Below are 11,744 nucleotides of genomic sequence, written 5' to 3'. Positions count from 1 at the left end.
AACAGAGGGAGCAGGGGCTGTTGCTGACACCTTTGACTGCTTTTGAGACCCCTTTCCTCCTACTGGGTTGCCTTGCCCGTCCTTACTATGAGGGGAGGTACCTAATCTTATTGCAACTTGATATGCCATGTTTGGTTGACATCTCTAAGAGGTCTGTTCTTTTTTGAAGGGAAAGGGAAGAGGAGTAGATGGGGAGGGGTCAGGGAAGGGGAGAGACTGGGAGGAGAGGATGGCAGGCAAAATATGGTTGGTATATAATAAATTAATAAAAGGGAAAAAAGGAAAGGGAGGGGAAAGGAAGGGCAGGGAGGCAGGCTGAATGAGCTGTGGGAAGCAAACAAGTAAGCATCAATCCTCCTGCCTCAGTCTTCTGAGTGGCAGGATATGTGTGCCATCAAGCCCAGCTGAGAGGTTCCTGAATCTTTTTTCAGTTATCAGGATGTGCTGTTATATTGTGTGTGTGTGTGTGTGTGTGTGTGTGTGTGTGTGTGTGTGTGTGTATGCTTCTGTGCACACATGTGCATGTCTGTGAGTATACATGCATATGTGGGTACAAGTATGGGCAGGTACATCTGTGTATGCTGGTGTGTGTGTACATGTGTGCACTCATGTATGAATGCCAGATGTCACATTTTCATATTGTTCCTCAGGTATCATCCACCTTGTTTTTAAGACAGGGTCTCTCATTGGCTTGAAGCTCACTGAATATGCAAGTCACTGGTCCCTTAGAGCCTGTCCTCCCTGTCTCCCCAGCTCTGGGATTATTAGCACACTTTTCCACACCCTACGTTTTTACATAGGTTTTGGGATCAAACTTAGGTCCTGATGCTTGCACGGCAAGTGTGGTTCCCACCACCCACAACAGGTAGCTTGCAACCTTCTGTAGGTCCAGTACCAGGGAATCTGACGCCCTCTGCTGGCCTCGAAAGGCACACACACAATTACATAAATATAAGTAAAACTTAACTCTGTGTGTGTGTGTGTGTGTGTGTAGCACAGCAGGCCTAGCAGTATTGTCATAACTGTGGAGTTGGCAACATTATTTGTGTCTGTAGTTGGGTACAAGACAGAAGTGACAGCTTTATTTTATGCTACCCATAATGCATCACTGTGACTACGGTACTTTCCCCACTCACTGTTCAGTGTCTGGGCTCCAAGCACTTCAGTCCACAGCGAGTACAGCATTTCTCATCCAGGGGACAATCACTGTCCTGCAGGCACCTGGGCTTATCGATCCTAGAACACATTTTGGGCTTCGGAGGGCAGAATCCTGTTTTGACTTCGTGAAGTAAAACAAGACAGTTGATTTGAAATTATTGGAAATAATCTGACACAAATTTGGAAACCCAGACAATGTTTTATTCTTTCTTTCTTTGTGGTGTGTGTGTGTGTGTATGTGTGTGTGTGTGTGTGTGTGTGTGTGTGTGTGTGTGTGTGCAGGTGTATCACAAGACACCATTAATCTGTGGTCACTGAAAATTGAAGACAGAGAATAAGAGGTTTTGAGGAACCCCACAAGTATCCAGACATCAACATGAGAGTGTCAGTTGGACATTTTAAAGAGTCTCCTGAGGAACTTTAAAGATTAGGGAAAGGGGCATCTAAGGTTCAAGGAACTTCTCCTCCAGGCCAGGTGCTGTGCTCAGGAGGCTGAGGTAGGATAGTAAGTTTGATGATTCTCTAGTGAGATCTAGACCATCCTGGACCTCTGAGAGGTTTGTCCGTAGCTCTTACCTAGCCAGGCTCTGGCACAGATGAAGCCACACTTGGACTCACAGCACTTCTCCTTCTCGGGACAATCCATGTCGTTCCGGCAGGAGGCTGGACACTCCATCCGCATTTGGAAAGGGAACAGTGGACACTGTCCTCTCTTCACTGCAACAAGAGCAGAGATGAGTTTTACAGCGCCCCACCCTGCACTGCCTTTCAGGAAGCTCCCTCTCCTCAGGGGGTGACAGTTTCAATACCTGGGTTCAGCTCACCCTGACTGTCTCCAGTAGGCAGAGGAGAAACAAGAACATAGGGTTTGCCATGCAATAGAGTGGGCTTAATATCGGAAGCCCACCTCATCAAAGCCCCAGTCCTGGGGGCTGGAGAGGTGGCTCTGTGGTTAGAGCACTGACTGCTCTTCCAGAGGTCCTGAGTTCAAGTCCTAGCAATCACAAGGTGGCTCACAACTATCTGTAATGGGATTTGGTGCCCTCTTCTGGCCTGCAGGCATAGATGCAGGCAGGAGGCTATACATCTATATACATATTTAAATTTTTAAAAAGCCCCAATCACATCTCTCAATAAACCTAGTTTCTCTATGTAACAAAGGAAACTACGTATCATCCTCAGGTTTGTGATGTAATACAGTTACTTTTGCTTTGGTAGATGTGTGAGTTCCTGCTGCGTATGAATATAAAGGCATCCTCTCTGCATTGGCAGGTCATCAAGGACCCCAGACATTGTGTGCAAGTTTCCCTTTGACTTATAACGGGAGAAAACACAGGACCAAGGGCCTCCCCTCTCACTGATGCCAGATCTTAACCCTTCTGCCTCTCCCTTCTAAGTGCTGGGATTATAGAGCAGCATACATTCCCATGTGTTTGACTCACAAAGGTATTTACAGCTATTTTCTTGAGCCCATGGCTCCATGATTCCTTGGAGCTCTCCAGAAAGGGAAGCACATGGCCCTGGCATTTCAAAGCCAGGCCATTCATGAAATTGTTCTGCTGTTCAGACACAGCAAGACTGAGAAATTAAATCTTCGGCTTCACCCTCTACCAGCTGCCCATCCCTAGGCAACCAAGAGGATTGCTCTTACTCTGCCTCCTCATCTGCAAAGTGTTGGTAATGGAGCCGGGTATGGTGGCTCGCACCTATAAGTCCAACACTTGGATGGCTGAGACAAGAGAATGCCTGCAAGTTCCCATCTGACCTGGGCTACAGAATGAGACTAAACAAATAAAACCACAGAGTATTGATAGAATATTCCTCAACCTGCCTCACGAGGCTCGAGGTAGAAATACCATGCTGATAAGTCAACCACACTTATCCCAAGGCTGACACACGCATTTTGAAGACCCACAGTCATTTCTCACTTGTCATTTAGTGAGACACATCATGAAGAGCCAGCATGCCACATCCTTCATATCTTTGATGGGACAGAATTCTGCCAACAACTTAGTGAGCTGCTTGCTCTTCCAGAATCAAAAGAGTGAGGCCTTGCAGCGGACCGAGGGGAGTAAGATTTTAATCCGGGTTGGTTGAGGCACAGACCCCGTAACACACTGGCTCCCATCAGGAGAGGCACCGATCATGGCACTGAAGAACAAGTCTCTAGGCTTCACCTTCACCACAGTCTCTACCTCCCAGGTCTACACTTACTCCATGAGGTTCTAGAACTGACCTATCTGGGCCTCCTTCAAAGGTGGTTCCTCAGAATGATACTCAATAGGTTTTCATGATGAGAAGCATCTTCCTCCAAAGAGTTAGACCCCGGGTCTCAGGTTCCACAGGCCCGATGTTTATGAATATATTATGTGTATTGTCTCATTTTGGAAGGTTGTGGGAGACTTAAAGAACAGCTGGGGTGTAAAATTGAGAGCCAGAAGAGTAGGATTAGTTCCCCAAATAAAAGCCAAGGAGAATCAGAGCATTCAGGAGAGCAGTATGGAAACCCATTGTTGGAAAGAGAAAATACGAGGCAGGTACCCAGTTGCTTGCAAGAGGGGAGGGGCCAGAGCTCTGAAATTACTCAGTGTTACTTGGAAGCCAAGGAGAGCCTGGGAGTTCAGGTTTAGATGTTTACCTGGAGATGGCAGACTAGGTGGGAGGGAAAACATTAAGGTGGAGAGTTTCTTCCTCTAAATGGGAGGCATCTCAGAGCAGGAAGGACCACGTCTCCTCCTTACCATTCTCTGACCTCAAGCTTTCCTGTGTAGGCATGCCAAAGTGAACGGTGAGAGGGGACAGCCCACAGGAACACTTTCTGGCTTCCAGAGGCTCCCTGTCTGCTAGCTTTTCCTAGCTTCACAATGTTGGCATTAGCTTGGTTTCCAGACACAACAACTCCATTACATAAATACTGTTAACATTCCCATTTTGTAGTCCACCCAAAAGTCGTGAATGCAAGTAACTACCCAAAGACCTCTCAGGCAGCAAGCATAGAGCAAAGGTTTGGACCCAAGGCAGCTCTATTGTTTATAGTTAACAAGGCCCTCCACCTACTAGGGATATAGGTCTCACCAATCAACATGCAAGTGTTCCGACAGTCCGTCTTGCTGAGGAAGTTGTTCATATTCCCCTTGCATCCGCTGTATGTAAAGACTCTGCACTGATGATTCTCAGAGTCAAAATACCAGCGAATCAAACTCTTTTTGCAGTCTCCTCTGTCTGAGGGTAACATGCAGGGCTCTGAGAGAAGGAAGCAAAGCAGGAGTGTGAAGAGGAGGTCAGGTCCCTAGCCACAAGCCTGCATCTTATTCACAGTGTTACTGTTCTACTCACAGAAAACACCAGTGGGAAAAACATATAGGTAAGCCATGGAGATGTCTCAGCAAGTGAAGGCATTTGTTGCCAACCCTAATGACCTGTGTTGATTCTCAAGGACCACACAGTCGAAGGAAGAAACCAACTCCTGCATGTTGTCTGTTGACTTCCACAAACACGCCATGGCAGCCTCCCCAGCGAAATAAAACTAAACACATGTAGAATTAAAAAAGAACATTCCCATCCCCTGTATTTTATGTTTTGAGTGATCTAACTTCATCAGGTTTGTGCACTGTGTGTGTGCAGTACCATCTGAGAGCACAAGAGAGACAGAGATCCTGGAACAGAACACAGGTCTCTGCAAGCCCAAGAGTGCGTTCAACCGCTTGAGCCATTTCTCCAAGCCCCCAGTCTTTTTGAAATACATAGGCTTCATGCTCAGCACCCACACAGTGGCACACAGCCATTTTTAACTCCAGTTTCAGGGGAGTCAATACTCTCTTCGGACCTTGACAGGCACCAGTCAAACATGGTGAGTATACTTACATGCAGGAAAGCCAACCACACAGATAGAATACAAAGAAATCTAAAAAGACATAGGTTCTAGTTCTAGCTCTACATTTGAGCTTGATGCTGTGTGGCTCTTCTGAGCACTGCTCTTTCTTACAAAGTGCATTACAAACAGCACATAGAAACACTTTGGCACAAATCTTTCATTGCCTTGAGCTTCGGAAGGGAGAGATGAGCTCAGGAACTGGACCCAGAGTGCGTGACAAAGTGCTTGGGATACATGGAGAACAAGCACAATCCCTGGTGTCTAAAATTGAAGATGACACAGGGAGGCCACATTGTTCCCCAGCTCAGTACACACGCACACACACACACACACACACACACACACACACACACACACACCTCCTAGGACAACCCACACTGACTGTTGTTACTCTAAGATCATGATAAAGGGGGAAAAAGCAACATAACAGAGACTCATAGAATACTATAGACTTCCAACTTCTAGCTAAGTGATTATCCAACATTTCTCCACTGATTACAGCTTTCCCCTCATCCTATATATCCTCCTTAGAGGTTAAGAGCCACTGATATAGATGCTCAGCCACAGAATTAATCCACATCTTGGACAATATCCAACTTAAGGCTAACCCTTCCTTGTCTAGTCCTCTCTGAGTTACCCAACATATAACAGCCTTAAACAGATTCTTACTGAGATAGACCCCTCATGGTTGCCTGTGACAAACCTTCTCTGTGCTGGTCATGAGCAATAAACTAGAGTGTATTCATGACAGTCTTAAACCAAAGAAAGCGAAAATTGATCCCATATGACTCTGAGTGAACAGGCAGCTCTTAGAACACTTCCAGACAGCAAGTTCACAGGTCTCTCCATCCAACCAAACCTCTGTTTCCATGTCTCTGTTCATGTCTCCTGTGTATTTTTAATTTTGATATATGAGCAGTAAATACTCCCTCTTTCTCTCTTTCTCTCTCTCCTCTCTATGTTGCTTTCTGGAGATAGCCATTCTATGTAGACCAGATTGAGCTGGAAATCACCGAAATCTACCTGTCTTTGCCTCTCGAGAGCTAGGGTTAAAGACATATACGTCTATGCTTGGCCCCTATCTTAATATATTAAATAGGCATGAAATTAAGAAAGGGACAAGTGAATATTACATATTCGGTACCTGACATACAGGATGCTGAATACTTGGAATTTTTAGGAACCCCTTTTAAAGGCCAAAGAGTGCAAAATTATCTGAGCAGCTCTATCAAGGGATGCTTCTTTTCTCAAAAACAATTTGAATGAAGTTTGATTTTGTAAAGAATAGCCTTACACATAGTGAACCTCTAGTAGGCACTAGATAGCTGTGGATCTATAATGTGAATGAATGATCGAATGTTATATGGAAGAGATCTAGCATCAATATCAACTGTTTGGTGTTCACATTGCCTGACTTGGCTCAAACTTAAAAGGCATAAACTCCAGCCTTTTGGTGCGGTCTTCTAAGAGGATTGTTCAGCTATGTCTGGATATAGCAAGAACTGAGCCACATGAAAGTCGCTCCCACCTGGATACAGTACCTTCATAAGGATCCATGCACATCTTCCTGCAGGCAAAATGGCAGCACTTAAAATGCGCCTCACAGCTGAAGTCTGTTTTGCACGAACTCAAAATCCCACCTCTGCATTCCAGCTGCTTCCTGGGACACTGTCCCACTTTTTCTGCAAAAAGGAAACAGCCCAGCTCTTACCCTGAAGCATTTCAGCCCCTTTCCTTCATGGCAGAGGTGAGCTGGGAAGATATCTGCCTTCACATTGACCTCTGACGTTCAGTTTCCCCCTTGCTTCTACTTAGCGGCCACATCTGTCACCCTGCGTGCTTTATCCCTTCCAATGGAATCTGAGAATCTGTGCTCAGGAAACCAAAGGAAAGCCATATTGGCTCTCAAAGCACATAACTAGGCAGGGACAATGCAGCTTGTCTGAAACATTAGAGCTATTTCCATGTGACCCGATGACTCTAGTGCCTAACGCCTCTGCCTCTGCCACCTCAGTCGGCAGAGGGCATTGAAGAGCCAGGAGTCCTGACTTTGGTCCCTGACATCTTGTGTGAACTCAGGACCAGTCTGGGTTCAGTTACAGCATATTCTAATTTAGTAACTGTAGGAGAGTGAGAAATGGTGTGGGGGGTAGAGGAAGGACGTGAAGTCATACCAATCTGGTCTTGCTAGCCTAGCTCCGACATTGACTAGACAAATAATATTCGAACATATATTTTATTGTTAGAGGCACGAGTTTTCCAACTGTACAATGAGATGGCAGTACCTTAGAGTCTGCTTGTGGAAATTTCGTGGGACAATGCCCATAATACCCGCCCTACAGTGCCAAAGCCCGTTATGAGGTCTCATCCACTCTCATGAGTTCCGGGCTTCATGGTTTGTGGTGGCCAGAACTCTAGAGTTGTTTGTCCTTGTTATTGAATCAGCCACCAACTGCAGCCCTGCTGAGAGGGACCTCGCAGCACAATTCAAGCTCCATCAACAGGGTCCTTAAAAGCAGGATTTCATAGTTGGTAGAGAAGTTAGAGAGATTCAAACTGTGGGATGTTTCCAACAAGTTATCTGAGCAGCTTAGACCATGGCAGTGGCCAAGTGCCAGGGAGTGAGTGTGGTTTCTATAGAAATGAGATTCCCAGACCTAAAACTGTAAGAGAAGGATTATACTACAAGCGATCAAAGAAGAGGACCCAGATGAGAACAGAGCCCCAGCTGGTACATTGCTCTCAGGCTGGGACAAATCTGAGAGGAAAATCTAGATGTCCCACACCAGATTTCTACCTCCCGAAGAGGTTCCATCACTTCAGCTAATCCAGTGTCCAATGGTCCTGAACTGAGGATTTAATCACGGAGTGCAGATCTAGGGTTTTGGAACTATGTAACTTTAGGAGAAGGTCCACCTCTCAGTACCTGTTTTCTGGCTTTGTAAGTTCAGGTGGGATAACACAGTGAGTTAGGCAGAGTCTGGGGCCTTACAAGGCTCACTTCAGGATCCCAGTCCTGCTGTATAAGTTACCCTGCAAGGATGACCTGGGGTTCATCTGGAGTGTACACTGAAATGACGTAGAATCATTCAGAAACTAGGGACTATGAACTAAGTCAGAATCTCTATAACGTAAGGGCTAGGTGATTCTGTGTTTTAGAGATACCCAAGGCAAGCCTGAAGCAGGCATCTGGATGCTACATTGAAACTCAACAAGCTAAACAAATAATGTGGAATCACCTTGCAGTGATTAAGACAGGGAAGCTTCCAAATTATAAAGCCTAGTCCCCTATGTCTCTCCTGTTGACTCCAGGCTCCTTCCTGCTTCCCAGGGACACTTCAACCTCAGTGTGGTTTGTTATTGTGCATTCTTCCCACCTGGTTACCTTGTCATTTGAGGTCTCCTTTCTCCACAGATGACTCTTTCTCCTCACTTACCTTTTGTGCATGTACCAGGGACTCTTCCATGTTTCCTGGTCTTAAGTGTCTCCTGAGCTCTCTGGCCTATTACTAGCTTAACATATTCTTTCCCACAATTCTGAATAGTTTATGTGTCTTTCCCCAGGCCCAACCTCTCTCCTGAGCTGACAACCTTTGTTCACAGTTACTGAAGAAAAATCATCCAAGAGGCTCCCAAGAGCATGTGTTTCAATGCATTTAAGACAGAACCAGTGTCTTCCGGGCCTAAAGAGCATGTCTTCACTATCTGTTCCCCATCCTGACCTTCAACACAAGAATCCCATTATAGACAACACTGAAGAAATGGTTTTCTCTGCTTCCCAAATCTCAGGTTCTAATCCAAGCAGGATCTGGGTCAATTTTGATTTTAAATCTTCTCCTCCCCTCTTCTCACACACTTCATTCTCCCCTTCTCTCTCTCTCTCTCTCTCTCTCTCTCTCTCTCTCTCTCTCTCTCTCTCTCTCTTTCTCTCTCCTGCCACTCCCTATATGTAATGCCTGCCTCCTCTCTGGCCCTCTTCTTTCAGCCCCAATGAATAGTTAAGTCAAAAAAAAAATGAGGACACATATTGAGGAAACCCAAGAAAATAATTTGGGTAAACAGGTGAAGGAAGCCACTGATTGGTAAGCAGACAGGGCTCTCTGCTACCCTGAATTTATCAGTGCTACCCACCCCTAGCTCTCTGTCCCCAAGAGCTTGAATTTCATCTATGAGGTTCCTCTCAGCAGGGCCTCAGTTGGTGTCTGAATCAATAACTAGACCAGGAGTACTGAGGCACAATCAATACGTCAGAGTCCCAGCCACCACAAACCATGAAGCCTGGAGCTCGTGCCCAGGAGGGCTGGCTTAGCAGGGTGGACACACGTTTGTTCTTGGCAGAGTATGATGCTGAGGTCTGATCCGAAGAGAGGAGGAGAAACAGCAGGAGAGCTCTGCTCTGCCAGGAGCTGGCCGGGTCATTGAGGGACAGTGCCTGTGTGAGCAAAGGAACAGGGACATGAGTTAGGCTCATCTAGAGGGGAGAAGTCATCTTTGCAGAGATTCCCTGGGGAGGGTCCCCAGCCCCTCTTACTTCATAGGTGAGAAAAAAGAGCCAGAGGCAAGAAGAGATCTATCTGAGGTGGCAAGTTAAGACAAGTCTGAGACAGTCACCCCAGGACTCTCCATGGGAACTCATACCTGGCCATGGTGCTGCATCTGGTCCTTCTTGGTCAGTTCCCCATTGTCTTGTTCCTGTGAGATATCATCACATGGCTCCATTTGGAACAGTTCCCAGGTGACTTTCCTGCTCTTCTATCTGAAGCAACTTCAGATAAGATTCTGCAGAGAGGGCCTTTGCTCTGCTCCACTGATGACAGAAATGTAGATTGTCAAAGACCTAGGCAGACATTACAGGATTTTGGTGTCCCAGAATCGCCCACACAGAGACACACACACAAGGGACCTGTAATTTCGTCTTGCTCCATTGAACTCTAAGATCTCACCATTCATGTAGACAGCCTGATAGACTGTCCCCTTTCAAGTGCTAGTATATTCATGACCCACATATCCACATACGTTTTTAAATGTGTGTGTGTGTCACAGTACATATGTGAAGGTCAGACAACAACTCTTGGGGGTCTGTCTATCCTTCCACAGTGGATACTAGGGGTAGAACTCACGAAGGAGCCCTTATCTCCTGAGACAGGTCTTCCACATAGGTTTTTACTGCAAGACAAGGCGACCCTGCCATGTCTGCAGCTTCCTCTAGGCAAACACATTTTGGAAGCAGTGAGAAGGGAGAGGGAGAAGAGGATTCTTCATGCATCACATACCGGGACGAATCCTACAGGAGTTTCAGAGCCCATGGAGCAATGACCATGCCTTGGAGAGTTTCCCCTGGAGCTCCTGAGGCAACCATATGACAATTTGTAGAACCTGCCACACCTTCTCCATCATAAAAAAAAAAAAAAAAAAAAAAAAAAAAAAAAAAAAAACCTATTTTCTCCAACCCCTGAAGGTAGCAGCACCTGAACTCTTCAGAAATAGGAATGTTAATTCCAGATCAATAATTGTGATTTTTAGCCTTCTCTTGCTCGCTTAAACCCTTGGATCCTTAGTTTTCTTCTTTCAGAAATTGGGAAAATAGAGCTAGTGTAGCAGCCGCATTGTTGTGAAATGTGGGTGCAATGGTAAGAAAATCTGATCCATCATTATAGAAACGAGTTAGCCTGGCACAAAGCTTGTGTTTGGTGTTGGGCTGTTTTCCTGGGCTCACCACTGTTAGCAGCTGTGTGGTCTCAGCTTAGTCATTTAGCTTCACTGAAACCTCCACTTTTTAAAGCAAACAAAACAAACAACCAAAGGCCTGACAGGAGAATTGATCAGATACTGTCTGACCTGACATGCCCCAGTACACACTTTTTAGGGAGCAGAGACTGCAGTGACTGTCAGCTGTGTTACCTTCTTCATTAGCTCAAGTTCCCAGTCAGACTACGGGCTCCTCAGAAGGCTGAGGCCGGATGTTTAAGCTAGTATTTGGCTTTAAAATTTAACTTGTCTGTCAATCCAGTCCCAAGAATTAATTGATCAGAATAACCTCTAGCCACTTATCCAAAAGGAGAGTTCCCAGGATAAGCATGATGGGAAAGCACAGATCTATCTATAGTCCTACAAAGCACAGAGGATATTTAATTGCAATTTTAACCCATGTCTATCCCAAAGAACACAGTTATTTTATTATGGAACATACATTACTATTCATACATGTAATGTGTGTGGATATATTACAATTATTTATTGCTTACTTAACAAGTCATTCTATGTTTGGTTTTTTTCAGGGGGGTAGGGGCAGCTTTACCACAGAATGAGTCTATTTTAAGTGAAAGGCATTTATTTGCCAAGACTGGATTGGAGAGATAACTCAGCAGATAGGAGAACACTGAGTGCTTGTGCCAGAGGACCTGGGTTTGATTCCCAGCAATCATGAAGCTGCTTACAGTCATCTGTGACTCCAGTCCCAGGAGATCTGGACATCTCTTCTGGACTCTTCTGGAACCAGGCATGCATGTGCTGGACAGACATTCATGTAGAAATAGTACTCATACACATACATCTTTTTTTTAACAAGATGCTCTTTGTTAGAGTCAAGCAGACACTGTTGAAGAGTTGCCGAGTACATTTTATTTTACAGAACTAGGTCCAACCAGAGTGCCCAGATATAAAGGAGCCAGAAAACATAATGAAAGGTGGGCTGGGATGTACCACCGTTGAC

At 45.5% G+C, this 11,744-nt stretch overlaps 1 protein-coding gene across 1 annotated transcript; it reads right to left on the bottom strand.

Moving 5' to 3' along the window:
* Positions 1-1,139: 1,139 nt before the first annotated feature.
* On the bottom strand, positions 1,140-9,751 carry WFDC8 (WAP four-disulfide core domain 8; the record flags this gene model as incomplete). The annotated part of the gene is made up of 6 exons (XM_080925550.1): positions 1,140-1,279; positions 1,735-1,875; positions 4,234-4,401; positions 6,574-6,714; positions 9,356-9,464; positions 9,671-9,751. 6 exons carry the CDS (start codon positions 9,749-9,751, stop codon positions 1,140-1,142), a joined length of 780 nt encoding a protein of 259 aa, XP_080781676.1.
* Between the last annotated feature and the right edge of the window lie 1,993 nt (positions 9,752-11,744).

Source organism: Micromys minutus (assembly GCF_963924665.1).
Source record: "Micromys minutus genome assembly, chromosome: 11".
NCBI lineage: Eukaryota > Metazoa > Chordata > Mammalia > Rodentia > Muridae > Micromys > Micromys minutus.
Note: the sequence above shows the minus strand (reverse complement) of the source record. Positions and strands in the feature narration are given on the sequence as shown.